This window comes from Equus caballus, chromosome 8, assembly GCF_041296265.1.
Source record: "Equus caballus isolate H_3958 breed thoroughbred chromosome 8, TB-T2T, whole genome shotgun sequence".
Lineage (NCBI taxonomy): Eukaryota > Metazoa > Chordata > Mammalia > Perissodactyla > Equidae > Equus > Equus caballus.
In genome coordinates, this window is record NC_091691.1 from 22,396,239 (window position 1) to 22,417,119 (window position 20,881).

The following is a 20,881-nucleotide window of genomic DNA, read 5'->3' on the forward strand; positions in this document are numbered from 1 at the left end:
TCAAGCTGCATAAAGTTAACCATCACAGTCTCGTTGAAAATTGTGGACTTAATGGAAGCAAGTACCAGACAACTCTGATCATGTCCGCGTTACCCTGAACAAGTGATGTTTGAGCCAGGTCTGGAGTATTAACTGGTCTCAACTAGGCAGAATTGGAGGAAAGAATGTTCCAGGTGAGGGATAGCATGTGCAGTGGCATGAGGTAGAAAGGAACAGTGTTGGAAACAAGGCAGGTCACTGTGTGTGAGTAGCAGAGAGCATGAGAATGGGAGGTGAGGGGGCGGGTAGGTGGGGCGGGCTCGTACAGAGCTCCGTGTAGCCTGTGCTACAGGTACACCAGCCCCTCTGCCTGGTTTCACATGCTGTCCCATAGCTGGGGCCGTGCTTCTGATGCTTAGTGCTTAGTGTTTGATGCTTAGTGAAGTTTGCCTCCGGGTGTTGAAAATAAATAGATAGATAAATAAATAAACAGAAGTCCTTTCAGAGCCTTTATTTGATCTCCTTTCCAGAACACCAAGACTCGTGCTAACTTTGGCTCCCGCCCCTTTGCCTATGCCGAAGGGCAGGCCCACCGCAACGCCGCTGACCTGTGCACCGACTTGGCAGAAGAGATCAGCGCTAACTTCGAGGCCCTGCCCTTTGCCATGGCATCTGACAGTGACAATGATGCTGGCACCAGTATTGCATCAGACCCGGGCACTCATGGGCCACCATGCCGGATTGCTGCTGTGGCCACTGCTCAGCAACGTAAGCCACCTCCTCCCATGGCCTACTGCTTCCTGGGAATGCGAATGTTGAATCTGGAAATCCCTTTAAACTTGGGCACACTCTAGTGCCCACCGGGAATCCGGTAACAGGCCCAATGGAAGAAAATGGGGAGCGGGAGGACGCATGGCAGACTGGAAAGTACATTCCCCACATACAGGAAGCCTGCCGCTACTCAGTGCCGGTGGAACACTGCCACAAGGAAATGGAAGCCCAAAAGATTGTGCACTCTTTATAAGACAGTTGAAAACCCCAGAATTTTATATGAAATCCCCTACTTTTAAAATGTTGATCATTTTTTAAACTGTTTTAAAATTGAGGTCATAATAGTAAAATGCTAACTGGGAGTCCGGGTGGTGGATGTATTGGTGTGCACTAAAAAGCCTCCCTGATTGTTTGAGAAATTTCATAATCAAATTGAATGAGACTGCGCTTCCTGAGCCAGAAATATCTGCAGGCCATATTTGGCCCTTGGGATACTGGTTTGCAGACTGTTTTAAGAGTCTTTAATTCTTTCTCATGATGAAGAACTTTCTAAATTCTTCTCTGAGTTGAAGGAATTACACCCATAAAAACTGCTGTGGGATTCAGAGTAATTATAAATGATTAGTTATTCCTTGGCTCTGAGCCTTAAAATCCCTCCAAGTACTAGGAGTCCTTCTGTCATACAAATTAAGAGAATCTGATTTGTCAAGAGTGAGAAGTTCATGATTTTTCAGACTGCTCTTGCTTAGAATTCACTATCATTGTGCTTTGTTACAGAATATGACAGTGACACTTCCTGTCATTACAAAGTAGAGCTCAGCTATGAGAATTTCATCACCTCTGGCCCAGACCCTCACCCGCCTCCCATTGCAGATGATGAGAGTGATGACGACGATGATGATGACATCCCACAGGTGAGAGACCCGCAGCATCTGCTTAGCACCCTGGTGACCAGGACAAGCCACGAGGAATGATTTTGATCTGAGTGTGCAAGGCTGGAGTTGTTATACTTTCAGTTATGTCACTGTGTTTGAACAGCAACTCTGGAGTGTTCATTTTCTAACCCACACTTCAGTAGTGATATCCGTTGGGCTCCTTTGCCCAGTATTGAGTTGGGTGTTGGAGAAATGAAGAACTTTGATAATAATTCAGGAGTAAAGTTGGGGATCATGTGAAATGCTTATATGGCTTTAAACGGAAAGGAAGAGCTTGCCCCAGCCCAGCTGTTGCCTCCCCTGGCATCTGAGGGTGTATTTAATTGGGTGGTCCACAGGGAGTATTTCTATTACTAGCATTTGAGTGGGATGAGAGCTGTAAGTTAGGGAAGGACTGATGCCTGCGCACGGAGTTCCTTCTCTGTTCCTGAGTCTCCCTTCTCCTTCCAGGAGGACCACTACGCCCTGCTGGTGAAAGCATGGGAGACCAAGGTTTTTCCCACTATCCGAAGACGCTTCCGCAATGAAGCAGAACGGAAATCGGGCCTGGACCAGATAAAGGGCGCATTACAGCTAGGTCTGGTGCTTTATGTTCTCCTGAAGCACTCCCTTCAGGACTTGAAGAGATGTGTTTAGATGAAACTCAGGCTGTGAATTAGGGAAGGGGCTCGTCTAAAGTTGGGCCAGACCTAACAGTGTCTTCCACCTGTGCCTGTTTGAACTCTGCAGTCTTTTGCTTTCATTGCCAGACTTTTCTTTGCTTGTCAGTTTAAGTCAGAGTTTTGCATTGATGGGCTGCTGAAATGAAGCTGGGATGGTTATATTGGGAAGTTGGGTGGTCTGGTGGTTAAATAATTTGGGCTCTGAAGTCACAGCTGTGCTATTTACCAGCGTTGTGACTTTGGGAAAGTTACTTTACCTTTCTGGGCTTTCCTCACCCTTGAAATGGAATCAGTAATGTTAACCAACTCATGTATGTGAGAAATAAATGAGTTACTACAGGTGAGGCTCCCTAAGAACAGTACCCGGCACACAGTAAGTATTCAGTGAATATAGTCCTAAATGTCACAGTGATCATGATGTTGGTGAGCTTTTTCTCCCAATGACCACAGTTTCTCCAGCAAAATAAACACAGTTTGACCCCAGACAGTGGACTGTTAGTGAGTCTTAAGTGAAGATAGCTGATCTCTGTTTTAAGGCTTTTCCTGATCTTGTGAAATACCTACTTTTTTGAGATGCAGCAATGCCTTTTCCCAACATCGTGGCAGTCAGAGGTGGTATAAGGAGTTTAGTTTTTGTCCCTGTGTCAGCAGTCTTTCTCCTCTTTTAACTTGTGTTGTGACTGACACTAGGACCAAATAATGAGAAAAGCCACCAAAAGACCTTTGTTCCTTGACCAACTTATATGATAAGTCCCAGATTTCTAGTGATAGATGAGTAATTCCTTTTTCTCATATTGGTGCCAGGACTCATTAGTATGTATTTTTGTGGGGGTTTTATTTATTTATTTATTTATTTATTTATTTACTTCTTTCTTTCTTTTCTTTCATGCTTTCTATCCCCAAAGCTAAGACCTATAAGAGTGGAATGATCTTGTTTGTACTTAACCTGTGGGAAAATCCACACATCCTATGACGTGATGTGATTCCTTCCTGCTCTTATCAGAGCCCTGTTTCAGCTGCTGACCCAAATTCCAGGGAGGATAATTAATATTCTTCTCTTTTCTTCTCTCTTAAGAGTTTCAGGCAGAGGGAGCAACCTTAGGAAGATCCTCAGGTGGGAGTGAGCTTGGGTGGTTGGGGGAACAGCAATAAGGCCAAAGCCAGTGTAGCTGAAGGAGGGCGGGGGTTAGGGAGGAGCAGCAGGAAATGAGATGTGAGGGAGCGGAGGAAGCGTCGGGCTTGGCAAGGGCTGTGGATTTTGTTCTGTGTAGGATGGGAAGCCTTTGGGAGGTTTTAAGCAAAGGAGCAGCGTAATCTGATATAGTAGATCCTAGAAATAAAAAGATGATTTGTTCCTCTCCGTTTAAGTTCAAAGAAAATGCCCTTTTGGCGTTCTATCAGGTTGCAGAACAGATCCTTTTTTCAGACGGCCTTCGCTTCCTAATGGTAAAGTCAGGTTCCTTCCTGCTGGCCTGGAAGCAGCAGCGCAGGTCCCTGATTTGCAGAGTGAGCAGGCTCTGTTTCATTTGCTTTCATTCAGCTGTTCAAGTCCTACAGTCAACAAGTACCTCCCAGCTGTCAGGCCCTGTGCTAGGGCATAAGGAATCTTCTGTGAAGAAGACAGGGTGGTCCCTTCTCTCAGAACCTCCCTCCTTGGGGGACACAGGTAATGAAACAACAGAGTGCACTGTGGTGAGGGCTGTGCCACAGGCAGGTCAGGAGGCCACAGGTTGTGTGGCCAGAGTAGCCCAATCTAACATGGTGTTAAGCTGAAACCGGGGCCAGCTCTGCAAAAGCAGGCATGAGTTTAGAAATAGGAAGCACTGTGTGCTCAGGGAGAGTGGTGCTGCTCACTGCTTTGGAGACAGTAAGAAAGGGGGAAAGAGACTGTACAGTATCAAGGTGGAAAGCTCTTGCACATGATCATTGGTTGCTGTGCCTGTATTTTCACGTAAGTTCTGCTTAAATTAGGATTTCTTTTTCTTCTCTTTTACCGTTTGGTCCCAGAGCCATCTGGAGTGTCTGTGGCCAAGTGTGCCTCCTCCTCCTCTGCTCCCAGTTCAGAGGAAGAAAAGTGTGGACAGCACATGGAAAACGATTATCTAAAGGTGGCTTCTGGCCTCCTGCCTCCCCCAGCAGTACCTGCGGCCCCTGGCACACATCTTGCCAAGGCATTCCCTTGGGATCCATCCTTGTGGCCATGGCCCGTCATCTGGACTGTATTAATTTAGACGTAGAACGTTTGCCTTTCAAATATGACCTTCAGTATAGCGGTAGCAGGGGCTGAAGGGAGGATAGGGAGATGGCTCGTGGTGCCCAAAGGACCACCTCCTGTGAGGGTGGGTCTGGCTCCTGCCATCAGGTCCCCCAAGGAACGTTAATGAAACGCTCCCTGTGCTGTGCGTGGTTTAATTTCGTATTTTCCCCATGTTCCCGGATCCTTACTTAGTAAACAGCAGAGTATTTTTTCTCCTCCCCTCTATTTCTTTGGAAAGTGTCACAAAGATTATTTTTCCACAATCTTCTAACATCAGGCCACATTTCTTGTTTATTCTTTCACTTCTTTCTTTAATTGTAGCCCCCTTGTAAGAAAACTGTGCTCAGAAAATTGCTGTGCCTTTTCATTACAGCAAGGGCAGCAAATAAAGGAATGGTAGATAATTGTGGTGGAGATAAGCCTTGTTTGAACGCAGAAGCTGTCAGTGCTCGTTTTTTACCCACAACTCCTTGAGCAATGTGGGAGCTCTGGCGGCGGCAGCAGCAGGGGCCGTGGCACCCACCTCGGTACTCCCCACAGGCTGTTTCCTTCAGGGCTTTGGACATTTATTTGGTTTATTAATTAATAGTGGCTGTTGCTGTTGAACATAGTGGTGCGTTCTCCTTCTGGGAAGGAGGAACAGAGCGATTTCCAGGCCAAGATAGAAGAGGTTGATGTAGCTGTCTGTCTCTCTTAAACAGGGAACATGTAAAAGTCAAACAGTACAAAAGATGCAGAAAGTAAGAAAGGAATGTTGCTGTCACTTTCTTCTCACTCTCCATCTGTCCTATGGTTTGTTCTTTTGACTTAGCTAAAATGAAGTGACTGCATCATAATGTACCGTCATTTTTAACCATTCTGTATTAACGAATACTCTCACTGTTTCCACTTTTTAGTTATGTCTCCCAGCAGTGCTGCAGGGAGTGTTCTTGCACCTTTCCACGTTCGTGCTTGTGTTTCCGAGGGGGAGACACTGCGTGATTACCTTCCCCAAAAGGCTATGTACTCCCACAAACGCTGTTTGAGAGCGTCCCGTCTCTTCATTCTCGTAGAAGTCCGCGCCGTGGTTGATGTGCAGATCGTGTACTCTTGGGAGGGTCACCAGTGCGCTTATATTTTTTAGGCATGGTGGATATTGCCCGACAGACGGTTGAGTTCCTCTACGAGGAGAACGGTGGCATCCCAAGAGACCTTTATCTTCCCACCATTGAAGACATTAAAGACGAAGCAAACAAGTTCACAATTGATAAAGTTCGAAAAGGTTTTGCTTTCCCCCTTACTTCATCTGTGAGACTTCCTATGAAATGAGAAGTTGAGTTTTCCCCAGCTTACATTTGAGCCAAGCAGCTACTGGCTCTCCTAGGGTGACTCTCCTTACTCTGAATGATGTGACCTCTTCTAGGCTCTCCCATATGAGGCCCTAAAGCTACCTGGTGGGGCACAAGTACATGCTTCTCTAGCCTCTGGCACATTCCCATAACTCACTAACATGAGCAGGGTGAGACAGGGCACTTGTAGAGAAGAGAAGTGGGACGTGGGCGGAGGACTCCAGATATGCCCCTCAGGCTTAGTCCTGGCTGCTGAGCTAGTAAACCATGACTATGTGGTTGGACTGTGCTTTTAAGAATTTTAAGGGAATGGGTTTATTCTTTTGATTAAAAATCTATCACGTATTTTGAGCAAATGAAAATATAGAAAAGCACAAAAAAGATAATTTACTACTCATTATTAATCTTCTCAAAAATATCAGAATATTGTGGGCAGGGGCAGGAATATATATTCACTTTTTTTAAAGATGTAATTCACATACCATAACCTTCACCCTTTTAAAGTGCAGAATTCAGCAGTTTTTAGTATATTCCCAAAGTTGTGCAACCATTAAACCATTGCTTCTAATTCCAGTACATTTTCATCTCCCCCAAAGAAATTTTGTACTTCACCACTCCCCATTTCTCCCTCTCTTTAGCAACCATTAATCTACTTTCTGTCTCTCTAGATTTGCCTATTTTGGAAATTTCAAATAACATTTGATTCTCTTGTGTCTGGCCTCTTTCACGTGGCATAATTTTTCAAGTTCGTCCATGTCATAGCACATGTTGGTACTTCATTCTTTTTTATGGCAAAATAATATTCCATTGTATGGATAATACTCCATTTTGTTTATCCACTCATCAATTGATGGGCACTTGGGTTGTTTCTACCTTTTGGCTATTATGCATAATGCTGCTGTGAACATTTGAATACAAGCTTTTGTGTGGACATGTGTTTTCATTTCTTTGGGGTGTATAGGTAGGAGTGGAATTGCTGAATCATATGGCAACTTTGCTTAACTTTTTGAGGAACTGCCAGATTGTTTTTCAAAGCGATTACACCACTTTACATTCCCACCAGCGGAGTAGAGTCTGAGGGTTCCAATGTCTCCACATCCTCACCAATACTCAGTATGGTCTGTCTTTTTGCTTATAGCCATCCTAGTGGGTGTGAAGTGGTGTCTCATTATGCCTTTGACTTGCATTTCCCTGATGACTAATGATGTTGAACATCTTTTCGTGTGTGTCTTTTCACTTCTCTTTGGAGAAATGTCTATTCAAATCCTTTGCCCATTTTTTAATTGGCTTATTTGTCTTTTTATTGTTGAATTGTGAGAGTTCTTAGAACTTTTTGTTGTGTTATCTTCCAGACTGAGCTTTCTTTCTTTTTGGTTTAACTAAACTGAGGGTATTGTTAAATGCTGTAGAGCTATTTTAGCGCTTGCTTCTGAAAACACTTCTCCCTCTACCCTCCTCAGGTCTCACGGTAGTAACTCGCTCTCCGGACAGCAATAACGTAGCCAGCAGTACTGTTGGAACCGCTCTGCCAAAATTTGCCATCAGAGGGATGCTGAAAACCTTTGGGCTTCATGGAGTCGTCTTAGATGTTGATTCAGTGAGTGAATAGCCTTTTATTTGCCCTGAGACTTTCATGCCCAGACTCCAAGCATCTTAAGAAGTCATTATACAGATGGATTCCTCTTCAAATTAGGGATGAAGAAACCAGGCTAAGTGCTGTCATGCCGAATGACTTGCCTGAGATTTTCTCATGGGCCCAGAGCAGGGCTGATGATGGATAGAGGCTCTTAACTCTCAGTGCTGTCAGCTCCTTCAGCCCATGCTGCCTCTGCCATTGTTTGCTGTCAACCATGTTCTAACTGTCCCGACGTTATTTCTACCCAAGTTCTAAGGGAAAATTCTCTTTGTCCTTGATGAATGGATGATCTATCACTGTCGTGATTGTCATACAGACTCAAATCAAAGAAATAGTTTTGTGATTTTGATCACACTTCTCACTGGGTTTTTCAGCCTCAGTTTCGCTATATGTAAAATGAGTGTATTAAACTAGATCAGTAGTTTTTGTCTCCAGTTTGCAGAGCCCTCTCGTAGGGCTCAGTGTGGCTTTGGGGCTGGGCAGGGGCAGAGGAGAAGGAACAGAAGAGACTGAGTGAGGCAAAGATGAAGCTTTCTTTTGAAAACAGCGTCCTATTTGAAAGCCATGACAGCATTACCCTAAGGTTGCATGCATGTGCTTCATTTAAGAAGTTCCCACGCAAGAAAAATGGACGAAATAACACAGTGCAAGCCTAGGCATCTCTGATTAAGAAGTATTTATCTACCACATTGATGAGAGACAGATGCAGATAATGTTAGGTACCAGTAATGCTTTGAAGTGGAAAGTTTTACGTCTTCAACTGACTCCATTTTACCAGAACCTAATTTAAATCATTACATTTTTAAAAGAGGTTATTGGCTAGTAGTTTACTAAAATGAACTTTCAAGTAGAAAATTCCATCAGTAATGCTGTTAATGTCCCAGCGCCTTCTGATACAAACTTCTGATTGCTGGTTATCAGAAAGTATATAACTGACAATATTTTGTTAGCAATGGAAATGTGTGAAATTAAAAATTAGAAAAATAGAAATTTTGTTTAAGTAGTAATTCTTTTATTTCTCAAGTAGTTTGATTCCCTTTATGTTTATAATAATCCCTAAATAAAAATTACATTGGTATTTGAATTCAGAATGCATATGCATGAGCTTACTTTTTATTTTCCTAGTAATAAAATAGAGCTATCAGACATATCCCCAGCTTTTTACAGAATTATTAACATAAAAAGAAGGGACATAAATTTTACCTGGCTACATTGTGTGTTGAACTCTTACTGAAACATAGTGTAATTCTCTTTAAATTTCTAACTCATGATTACATGGAAGTTCTTCAATTTATTGTACCAATTAAAATTTGCCACCTGGAATGAAAAAACTAAACACACTGTCAGTACTAACCAGATGTCTTTGAACTTTAGACTCAGTCAATGAGATGAAACTATCATTTATTGCTATAAACCTTTGGTTTTATGTACATACATATGTATATTAAAACTTGGGGAGGGGCTGGCTTGGTGACACAGCGGTTAAGTGCACACGTTCTGCTTCGGCCACCCAGGGTTTGCCGGTTTAGATCCCGGGTGCGGACATGGCACCACGTGGCAAGCCATGCTGTGGCAGGCGTCCCACATATAAAGTAGAGGAAGATGGGCACTGATGTTAGGGCCAGTCTTCCTCAGCAAAAAGAGGAGGATTGGCAGCAGATGTTAGCTCAGGGCTAATCTTCCTCAAAAAAACAAACGAACAAACTTGGGGAAAAAATCAGTGCTCAAAAAAACAAATAGACGTTTCCTTTTGCTATTGTAGGTAAATGAATTGGTGCAGGTAGAAACATACCTACGAAGTGAGGGTGTGCTGGTCCGATACTGGTATCCTATTGATATGTTGGAAAGGCCTCCAGCAGGCTACCGAAGGACTGCCACCAATGGGCTGGTCACATTGGACAATACCAACCTTCAAATTCACAGGTAAAGTTGAGCCCTTCTTTCTAGTGGGTCACAGAAATCCACTTACTGTGTTTTACCACACATGCTGTTCGTTGTTGACGGGAAAGCTTCTCCTTCAGAGCTGAGAGAGAGAGAGAAGGTAGCTAGTAAAGATAACAGCAGAATTGCAGGAGTTGGGAAGAAAAATTTGGGGATCCAGTGTCCCTTGGCCTATGCCACAGGCACTGTGCTGTGAGTTGGGGGGGGGTGGTTGAGGGGTAGCTGGAGATTTGAAGGATGTGGAAAATTATGAAGAGTAAAGCAAGTCAAGAAGAGATGCAGTCTCTACGGAAGTTGAAATATAATGATGTACACCTGAAATTTATTTACTGTTATAAACCAGTGTGACCTTAACAAAAAAAGGAAGCATGGATAATTGTTAAAACCAGATCATGGGTGCGTTGAGTTTGTTATATCCTTCTCTGCATTTTTGTATGTGTTGGAAAATTTCCATACAGAGAAGTGTTTTTAAAAAGTCACGTTTGACCTAAATCCATAAAATAAGTGAAATGGGTAGGGGAAAAAAAAGAGAGAGAACTAAGAGGCTGTCCAGGCACTGTGTGAGCAGTCAGCTCATTTCTCTGTGAAGCTAACGAGGTTTCCTTGAGTGCCTGCCTTGTGCCTAGCACTGTGCTGGGGTCTCTAAGGGAACACGTGCCTGCCCTCAGTGGGTTAAAACCTAAAGATCTGGCAAATTCCATCACATGCACCTATGAATTGTTTCTTTTGGTCTTAAAAATTCTTGGAACATTTCAGGGGAATATATAATAAATGGACTTCTCTAATAAAGGTTTCCATAAACAATTTTCGTACTGTTCATCCATTAGCATCACAATTTCTCATTCTATTGTCAATTTTGAACCAACTTGAGTATATCTCCAGCTTAGACCTCTCGCTGGAATTCCCGAAACACATATCCAACTGCCTGCTTGCCATCTCCTCTCAGATGTTGTGTCACCCTGTGTGAGGTGGTGTGAAGTTCAACTTCACAGTCAAATTCACAAGACCAAAAAAGGCCACACTTGACGTTAGCTTCACTCAGAAAGATACAGGAGGGGCAGCATGGTGTGCCACAGGTGATGTCAGGCGTGTTTTTTCAGCAGGAGTCATCATAGTTGTCCACACAGAAGCTCAGGGACTATTCTCTTACCCCACCCACCCAAATGACAAGCCCGGTGTGAGGGCTAGGCTTCACACGGCAATGTGCACATGGTGTCTGAGCAGCCCCGGGTCCCAAATAGAAGCCAGTATCTTTTGTAAATCATCCCAGTCCACATGCAGCTTGCCAGTTAGGAGTCATTTTAACCGTAAGCGATGTGCCTGGTAATGTTGCTGATAGTCTACTTTTGTCAGGTTTTCAAAAGGACAGGGCTGAAACAAGTTAACCAAAATCGATTCCTTTGTAGGTAGTCAACAAGAGTTTTGTTGACTCTTTACTCACAGGTAATCTGATAGGCCCCTAAAATGTAGCATGTGAAGTGGAATCTGGATTTTCCCCAAAACCCCTCCTTCACTGGTCTTTCCGTATCTGTAAGGGGCACCACGAGTCATCCTTTCTCCTTGTTATCTCGTGTAACCTGTCAGCAAGTCCTGTTGACTCTTCCTCCAAAATATGTCCGTAGTCTGTCTGCTTCTCTGCATTTCTGCCGCCACCACGCTAGTCTAGGCCTCAGCTCTCTCTTCACCCCGCAGCAGTCAAAGTGATCTTTAGAAGCATAAATCAGATCACTTGCCTCTCTCCTGCAGTTCCGACCTTCTCATGGGCTCCCATTTCTCTTGGAGTAGAATCCAAACCCTCACCCTGGCTCAGGAAACCCTGCGTGCGCCTGAGTCTCTGCTTCTCCAGCGTGCTTGCCTTCCGCAGTGCTGGCCTTTCTGTTTTTCTCACACACGAAGCTTGTTTCCTCCTCAGCGTCCCTGTGTATGCTGTTCCCTCTGCCTGGAATGCTTTGCCCAGATTGCATGGCTGTCTCATTCTTATCATTCACATCTCAATGAATATGTCACCTTTTCAAAATGGGCTTACCTCACCATCTAATCTGAAATAAGCAAGCAGTCACATCTTGTCGTAATACTGTATTTTCTCTTCCAGGACCTGACGTTTTTGCTTGTTTTTTTTTATTTTAATTTGTGTGTCTCCTCCCACTAGAAAATAAGCTTCCAAAAGAAGAGACTTTGATTCTTTCCTGGAGCCCCCAGTGCCTAATCTGGACCCTGGCTCACATTCTAGACTAAATATTTGTTGAAAAGAGTTCCCCAACACATATGCTTGGATATCAGCACAATACTATTAAAAGGGCCGGCCCGGTGGCACAGCGGTTAAGTTCACATGTTCTGCTTCTCGGCGGCCCAGGGTTCGCTGGTTCAGATCCCGGGTGTGGACATGGCACTGCTTGGCAAAAGCCATGCTGTGGTAGGCATCCCACATATAAAGTAGAGGAAGATGGGCACTGATGTTAGGTCAGGGCCAGTCTTCCTCAGCAAAAAGAGGAGGATTGGCAGTAGTTAGCTCAGAGGTAATCTTCCTTAAAAAAAAGCTCTTAAAGCTTTATTTACTGTCTTTGGTATTTTTAGGAAGTGTCTCTGCTAGACGAAACCTATTGACTGGGGACTAGCAGCTCAGAGAAAAGGCAAGAAAGTGCTTTGTAGAGTTACGATCAGGCTACAGTTGTGGGCGTTTATTCTCAGGATTAATACAGTGATCTCGGTATTGGGGAAATATGAAACATGCTATCCAGGTTTGTTGGATCAATAAAGTGACTGGATTTCTGGTCCTAGTATGGAGGTCTACGTTGTCCAAAGCACTCATGTGAGTTTGAGAGAGAACTTAGAAAAACAAAGGGTCTAGGAGAGGCCTCGTCAGCAGTAGCTTCAGAGGCACCCAACCCAGAGCATTGTTCCAGCCTCGTCCTGGCAACTTCTGCCTTTGAAATCTGAGGAGAGGACTGTGGGGAGTCTGAAGGGCTTCCAGCTGTCATACTCAGACCTCATCTGTTTTGTTGCCCGGGTCCCATGACCTGTGCCAGCTGGTGGAGATGAGAAAGCACCTAAAATGCAGCATCTTCGCTGTTTTCTTTTTTATCTTCACTTCATAGCTCTACAGACTCATCAGGTGATATACGTTGGGTTGTTGTTTCTTTAATTGCCGTTACACCCAAATCTGAGTTATGACAGACCAGCGTTAAATTTAATTCTGGTCAGTCAGCAGTTATCAAATGACCCCTGTTGACTCTGGGTGGGTTATAGACCTAGACTATATAGAAACAGGAGGGCTGCTTCTGACTTGCCTTTTTAGTTACGTGCTTAACACCAGGCAGATTCTTAATTATGGTGATTCGCTAGTAAAACACAGGGAGCCTCCCCTATGCTTAGTGTTAGCTAGATTAGATTCTTTACCAAGAGATGTCGTTCTAAACGAGACCTGTTTAGTCACTAATGAGCTGTTATTCAAGTTCAATGCCAGTCACTTCATAAATTCATCACATAAAGAGTGCTCACAATGAGCTTTTTTCTAATAGCTTTCTTGAGATAAAATTCACATACCATACAATTCACTCATTTAAAATATATAAATCAGTGGTTTTTAGTCTATTCATAAAGTTGTGCAACCATCACCACAATCAATTTTAGAACATTTTCATCACCCCAAAAAGAAATCCCATACCCATTAGTAGTGAGTTCCCATTCTCCCGTCCCCTAGCTCAACCACCAATCTATTTTCTCTTTCTGTGGATTTGCTTAATTCTGGACAATCCGTATGAATGGAATCATATACTGTGTGGCTCTTTGTGTCTCGCTTTTTTTGCATGGCATAATGTCTTCAAGATTCATCCATGTTGTAGCATGTATCAGTACTTCGTTCCTTTTTATTGCTGAATAATATTCTGTTGTATAGATTTGCCATTCATCAGTTGATGGACATTTGGGTTGTTTCCACTTCTTGGCTACTGTGAATAATACTGCTGTGAACAGACGTGTAAGTTTTTGTGTCAACATCTATTTTCGTTCTTTTTCCACAGTGATTTTTGACTTGAGAAAATCCAAACCTAACTAACTGTGGGTTTTTGTTTAAAGTACTAATGACTCCCTTAGAGAACAGAACATGGGCCCAGAAGCACAGCCTAAGATGTATCCTTTCCTTTCAGAAGCCTGCAGCCTGGTCCCATGTGGAGGCCGGGGCGTCAGTGCTCATTGTGTCTCCCCTGCCTTTTTTCTTGCAGGGAGCTGCTGCGATGTGAGGCTGCGCTGGCCAGGCTGTACTGCCGCATGGCCCTGCTCAATATCTTCGCCCCCAAACTGCCTCACTTGTTTACCCGCCTCTTCCACATCCCTGCCGTCCGGGACATTACGCTGGAGCACCTGCAGCTGCTGTCCAATCAGCTCCTCGCTCCTCCCCTCCCAGGTAAAACTTGGCTTTGCTACCCTCGCTGCAGAGATTGGCTCTGGCCTGGAAGAGCCCAAGAGTGAGCCAGGCCCCAGCCAGGAGCTGTGCTTGGTATACTCGTTCTCCACGTGAGGGGAGGAGAAATTCGAGCGTGGTACCTGTAGATTAGTATGGACAGATCGCACTACGAGCTGTGATTGTCTTGGCAGTGCTGTCTCACTCTTTGAAAACTATAGTACTCACTTCAGTCATTATCTTTTAAGCATTCATTGAGCTTCCCAAATGAATTGTGGATCAAGGAAAACTGTCTTATTCATGAAGTCTAGCCACTGTTCTGTTGCCACAGACATTCCCCCTGGCATTGTAAAGAAAGGGAAATGTTCCTGCCGTCAAACTCCTTCAAAGCAGACCGAATTGATTCACTGTGACTTGAGATGGAGCTGTTCTGATGGGCCACCTTGTGCGTGTCTGCTAACCTTGGGGCCCTGGGGTGAGGCCCGCTGCTGGGTGTCTGTTCCCCTGGTGAACACTAAGTGATGAATCTGCTCTTGGCCCAGTTGAAGACTGAGGGGCCCCTTCTGTCTTCCTGTGGCGCCTTCACCTCTAGCCTGCTCCCCTTGACCTCCCAGCAGCTAAGATGGGAGCAGAGGTGAGATGGCAGGTGGAACTCTAAGCCTAGAGGGCATCTCACAGCCTGGGGCCCCAGCCAGTGTGCATGTGCTATGGCTCCGCCAGCCCATTCCAGCCCCTGGGTCCACTGGCTCTGAAACATACCTGGAAAGCTTTCAAGTGCTTATGGAAGAAGCTTTGCCTTAATGACCTAACACTAGCTTCATGAACCCCACTCTGTGCCATGCTAGTGGTTCCTTGGCGTGGCTCGGGGTGGGCCAGGGCAGCTGAAGAGGTCAGGCTCTGGGAACCCCTGAATCCAAGCAGCTCCCCTTCTATCTGCTCAATAGACCTGGGCCTCCACTTAGGATTTTATTTTAGGAAACAGTTTTGTTGCTTCAAAGAAAGCCAAAATTGAAAGATCGCTGATCTCCTGAATGCCCCCATGCAGGATCTGATGGGTAATGTCTGCTATCCAAGACGATACGTCCAAGCTGACCCATCCCGATTACCTGGACAGATGGTTCATGGTTTGTCACTTAGGACCTCACAGCCATTGGCAGCTGTGCTTCTGGTAAACTTAGGTTTTCTTTGCTGTCCCCAGACGGCACCATCAGCTCCAGCTCGATCCTCCTGGCACAGTCTCTGCAGCATTGCATCCATTCCCAGAACTGCTCGGCCACGGACCTCTTCTACCAGGGCAGCTCCCAGACGGTGAGAGAGTGGCTTAACGTGGCCATCACACGGACCCTGCACCAGGGTGAGGAGAGCCTTTTGGAGCTGACGAAACAGATCTGCTCTTTCCTGCAGGTAAATCTAAAGCTCTAGTGTCCCTGAATTAGGCTTTCCCTTTTTTTTTTTTTTGGTGAGTAACATTAGCCCTGAGCTAGCGTCCGTGCCCGTCTTCCTCTGCTTGTGCGTGGGTCGCCGCCACAGCACGGCCTGATTACTAGTGTGAAGGTCTGCACCCCAGACCCAACCCGTGACCCCGGCCCGAAGGGGAGTGCGCGACCTTAACCGCTGTGCCCAGCTGGCCCCGGGTTTACAGTTTTTAATTGGAAGTCTTATTGGCTTGCAAAAATGACTCTTTCTTCCTGAAGCTTCCCTCCTCATTGGTCTCCTTTTCTTTGAGGCGCTCCTGCCTTGTCCCATCTGTAGTGTCCTTCGTCCCAGAGGGCTTTCCTGTCCTCCTGAACCTATGACAGTGTTTTCGTGGGCTCTGTCCTTCACCTGGGAGCTGGGAGGATGAAATGTTCTCCTGTGTTTAGCCTGTGGCTTTCCTTGTTAAATTTCTCTTTGCAGACAGCACCAGAGCAGTTCCCCTCTGAAGAGTTCCCAATTTCGGAGTCCAAAATCAATATGGATGTTAATTTCCCTGGGGCGGCTTTTGTCGTTGTATCTTGCAAAGAAAGTCAGTCTGGCTTCCGCAAAGAGTAAGTTGCCTGTTCTCCAGAAGATCATGGTGGGGAGAAAAAAGCAAAATAGGTTATGTGAAATTGACAGAAGAAAAACTCAAATTGTGTTTAATCTTTAAAGCATACTATATTTGAAAATAATTTACAGTCCTTCCCATATTTCCATGTTTTGGAAATTAGTCTTTATAAAGACTGACCTTCTAAAATGTGGTAGAAATGACTTAACGTTTGCCCAGTTCTCACTTACTCTCCTCATGACAAAGCGTTGTTGACTCTCCCTGGTACGCGTGGCTGGACGCTCCTCACGCTCATCCCTCCTCCTCAGCTCCTCTCTGTACAAGGCACCGTGGGCGCGAGTGCTCGTGTACGGGCTTGGCCACAAAGTGAAGCGAAATGGCCAGCTCAACCTCATTGAGGCCGTCTGTTATCCGCGGGATGCGTCTCCGGCCAACACCGGGCTCACGCCTCCTCCCACCACCAACCAGTACCCTTCTGTGATCCTGTCCACGGACAAGGTCCACATCAAACTGGGTAAGACTCTGAATTAGCTCATGGTAATAAGAACAGCTTGAAGTCATCCTCTACTTTCCTTCTTTCTGAAGATAGAAAGGATTTGGTACCTTGATGTGTTCCAATTCGTATCAGTAAAGAACAGGACTGCTTGGGGCAGTGTATTTTGGAGGCCATAGATTAAAAGAGCTCCCTTTCCTGCCTGGGGAAGGCCTGGCAGATGCTGCCCAGACTGTGGTGGGCGTTCCCTGTCCTTTCGCAGGCGTGTGCTGGGATACCTGCTGTTTAGAATGCGTGAACGGAGCAGTCTCATCATTTAACTGTAATAATCCCAGTTGCCTTTTCTCAAGTTCTCATTAAAACCAGATTCTCTCAGGTGTGATGTGGCTCCCCGGGGCACAGGCCGCAGTGAGCGTCTGCTCCCCATCTAAGTGGTAAATAGCCCAGTGGCCCGGCTGGGAGGCCCAATTGTAATTGTCTCCCTGGCATCCTTTGATAAGCCTCAACGGTTTTAGATTTAGAGGAGGGCTCTGTCTCTGTAGATCCTGAAGCTGTCGCTGACTGTCTGCTTTATAGACCAGGGCCAGCTGACGATTTCTGAGAAAACACACAGGAAAGGAAAACCTAGTCAGAGACTTCCACTGCCCTTCCTTGGCATGTTTGACGAGAAAAGACGGACACGTTTGCTAGAGAAGATTAGGAAATGTATTTGAACTTTCATGAAAAAAATGGCCCTTGGCTTCTCTGTAACCCCTGTCCTGGAGACATTGCATCTTTAGGAAATGAAAGGAGATTTCTTAAGTGATTTGGTCATTGCCAAACACCTTTATGATTTCTTTTCATGAGGGTCTATTTTTCCATAGTATTTTGCCTATACCAGTTGTTTTTTAAACTCTATAGTTAAAAAACAGAAGCTCTCTTGTCTTCCCTATCATTCCCCAATTATCACTATGTAAACATTCACCCCAAAGTGCAGGCCAGTCAATAATGTTCCTTCTGAATTGTCCAAAGACCTCTGACCTCCTGGCTTACATCTGACCAGGGCTTGCAACCAGGCAGTTGGGGTGCCTCAGAGCCTTTGTCCTCTGCCCATAGGCAGCTTTGGTCACAGTCAGGCCCCAACAGTGACAGAAGGTAATACAAGAGAATCCAAGCCCAGGACCCTGGTAGTGCCTAGTCTGGGGGACCCCTTGCTGGTCCACTCTATAAACCCAACATAAGCTTCATGCTCTTGTGGGATTGCAGCCGCACCAAAGGGCTGATTATTTCTTTACCAAGTTGGGAATATTCCAATGAAGTGTCTTTTAAAGTCTGCCTTCCTGTTTCCATGCTGGGTCATCAGACTGATTGGTGTCTAACCAGCTGAGGAGTGTTTCTCGTTCCTTGTTCTTGTTGCTGCCCTTTGTCCTGCTGTCACACCAACAAGTGGAATCCTTAGAGGGATGTCCTTTGACTCCTCCTGTGCCTGGCAGCTGACTCTGTCTGGAGTGTCGGGGAGTTACGTTTTTCCTCTCGCTTCTGGCAGAGGAGTGGGTGGGCTTTATGGCGGTTTCTCCACATGCACCTGGCAGGTCCTTTTCTTAGGCTTACTTTGATCAGATGCTGCCAATCGTGAGCTTTCCTCCTGGGTGCCTCTTCTAGGGGTGTCTCCACCTCCTGGAGCCGTGCTGGTGTTGCATTCTCTGCCCCTGGAATTCCCACTGGCTATGGCCTTCGCAGAGCAGCTGCTGTCCTGGAAATCAGAGGATGGCGAAGGGAAATCCGAAGATGAGCCTGACACCATCCCTACGTCTGTCCTCCTGCAAGTGGTGGAGCTGCTAGGTGAGGCTTACCTCCCCTCAGGATCAGGGCCCGGGGTAGGGGGTAGCTGTTGGTGCCTGAGGAAGGAGCTTGTCACATGGGCGAGGGAACAGCCACAGGGGGCCCAGGCAGTGACATCCTCTTGTCGGGTTGCTGCTGTTTGAAGTGGGCTTGGGGAATTGAGTGTAAGATGTAGCCTAGACTTCCACATGGTTTGCAGTGTATTTCCATTGTTTTGAGGGTGGTAACTAACCATGAAAATAAGATTAATTTTATCATACTTTACTTGAAAACATAGATATATGCCATTATTATAAACTTGTAGCTGAAAGGTGGCATGGAAGTGAACGATGTTGAAAAATCAAACATTATGACTTCATAGGTCCTGAAAAGTTAAAAAGGGGTTGCATTTTGGCAAAACTCAAGGAATGGCAAATTTAAGAGTTGAACACTTACCATATGTAAATTTACCTCAAATTTCTAAATAAATATTGAACTTTAATTAGTGATATGTCTGCTTAAGTGTCTAGAGATAAAAAATACTGATGTCTGCAACTTATTTTGAAATAATCAAGACCTAAGATGAGTTTAAGGATGGATAGAGGGGCCAGCCTCATGGCTCAGTGGTTAAGTGTGGCGTGTTCCACTTCAGTGGCCCAGGTTTGCAGGTTTGGATCCCAGGCATGGACCTACATCACTTGTCAGCCATGCTGTGGCTGTGACACACATAGAAAGTGGAGGAAGATAGCACAGATGTTAGCTCAGGGTGAATCTTCCTCAAACGAAAAAAGAGGAGGATTGGCAATAGGTGTTAGCTCAGGGCTCATCTTCCTCAGCAAAAAAAAAGAAAAGAAGGATGACTAGAAAGATAGATAGACAGACATGTAAGAAAGCAAATACAGCAAAATGTTAATGGTAGAATCCAGGTGGTGGGCCTATGGGTATCATTTACCAGTGATGTAAGTGTGAGAAATAAAAGAGGACTTCAGTGACCTGGAGAACAGCCAGTGAGCCCCTGCTCCTCAATGCTGCAGAAGAATGTGGCCCCAGTCTTGCCAGGTATTATTACTTTTTATTTCAAGAAAAGCCAGAAATCTAGGTATTGATGTGAATTTCCAATTTTTTTTTTTTAAGATTGGCACCTGGGCTAACAACTGATGCCAGCCTTTTTTTTTTTTTTCCTGCTTTATCTCCCCAAACCCTCCCTGTACACAGTTGTATATCTTAGTTGCAGGTCCTTCTAGTTGTGGGATGTGGGATGCCGCCTCAACATAGCCTGATGAGCGGTGCCATGTCTGCGCCCAGGATCCGAACCCTGGGCCGCCGCAGCAGAGCGCGCAAACTTAACCACTCGGCCACGGAGCCGGCCCCCAAATTTTTAAATGTTGGTAACTAAATCAGATTCTTTAAAACTGGGCGAGGGATGGGGTGATGGTGAGCAGGGAACCACTGTGGGAACGAGATGGCTGTAGCTGGTCTCAGCTCATGGGCCACCATTGCCCTTTTGGTGGAGCGTTCTCTCCCAGGCCTCCTCTTAGATAAGTGGCACATGGCAGAGGAAGGACAATGGAGGAGGAAATGTGAGTTTCCGAGGGCCTGGCTCTGGACCCCATTGGCATGAATGGATCCATGAGCACCCCCATCCCATGAATTTATTTCCAATTAGGATTATCAAACAGCATCACCCCTGAGAGCAGGCAGCTTAGTCCCCTCCTTTGTAGCGGCTGGGCTTAATCAGAGATTCTCGATGTCAGGCAGACCCGGCCGCTGGGACTCCCTGTCCATATCATGGCTGTGAGGAGAAGGTACACACTTGGCATGAAGGGGATCTTGCTTCAGATGTGGGGTCCATCTTGTTGTTCTAACTTCAGTCATTCTCATGCCCTCTGTGTGTGATTTCTACTGTGTCTATGAATCGTGCCTGTCAGCATTTATTTGTTTGTTTTTATGGCAATCAACTCCTTTATTCTTTTTTTAAACTTTAATTTTAAAGGAATTAAAAGATAGATAGATAACTAGAAGATAAGGACAAAAAGATAAATAGGGGCTGACCTGGTGGTGTAGTGGTTAAGTTCATGCACTCTGCTTCAGCGGCCTGGGGTTCATAGGTTTGGATCCCAGGCACAGACCTACACACTGCTCATCAAGCCATGCTGTGGTGGCATCCCACATACAAAATAGGGGAGGACTGGCACAGATGTTGGCTCAGCGACAGTTTTCCTCTAGCCAATAACAGAAGCCAAGAAATAAAATATCTTCAAAAAACTAAGATGGGCTGGCCCAGTGGTGTAGTGGTTAAGTTTGTACACTCTGCTTTGGCAGCCTGGGGTTCACTAGTTCAGATCCTGGGTGTGGACCTACACACCGCTCATCAAGCCATGCTGTGTCAGCATCCCACTTAGAAAAACTAGAAGGACTTACAACTAGGATATACAACTATGTGCTGGGGCTTGGGGGAGGAAATAAGAAGATTGGCAACAGATGTTAGCTCAGGGCCAATCTTCCTCACCAAAAAAAGCATACCTTAAAAAAATATATATATCTATATATAGATACACACCAACCCCATGAGAAGGCTTTCTTGATGACAAAATCAGGACTAAAAGAGGAGTTCAAAAGGATTAATTTTTCAGTGTGTATTTCTGTGCTGTCTA

At 45.3% G+C, this 20,881-nt stretch overlaps 1 protein-coding gene across 14 annotated transcripts in view; it reads left to right on the forward strand.

Annotated features, from left to right (window-relative positions):
- Positions 1-20,881, forward strand: part of HECTD4 (HECT domain E3 ubiquitin protein ligase 4) — a 187,867-nt gene that overhangs the window by 143,301 nt on the left and 23,685 nt on the right. For all 14 annotated transcript variants that reach the window (XM_023647129.2, XM_023647131.2, XM_023647133.2 and 11 more), the window contains 11 exons: positions 510-747; positions 1,528-1,664; positions 2,136-2,262; positions 5,728-5,865; positions 7,393-7,529; positions 9,331-9,491; positions 13,730-13,911; positions 15,107-15,312; positions 15,805-15,935; positions 16,243-16,448; positions 18,069-18,248. In XM_023647129.2, the coding sequence (XP_023502897.2) occupies positions 510-747; positions 1,528-1,664; positions 2,136-2,262; positions 5,728-5,865; positions 7,393-7,529; positions 9,331-9,491; positions 13,730-13,911; positions 15,107-15,312; positions 15,805-15,935; positions 16,243-16,448; positions 18,069-18,248 (1,843 nt within the window). The remainder of the gene's footprint in view (positions 1-509; positions 748-1,527; positions 1,665-2,135; positions 2,263-5,727; positions 5,866-7,392; positions 7,530-9,330; positions 9,492-13,729; positions 13,912-15,106; positions 15,313-15,804; positions 15,936-16,242; positions 16,449-18,068; positions 18,249-20,881) is intronic.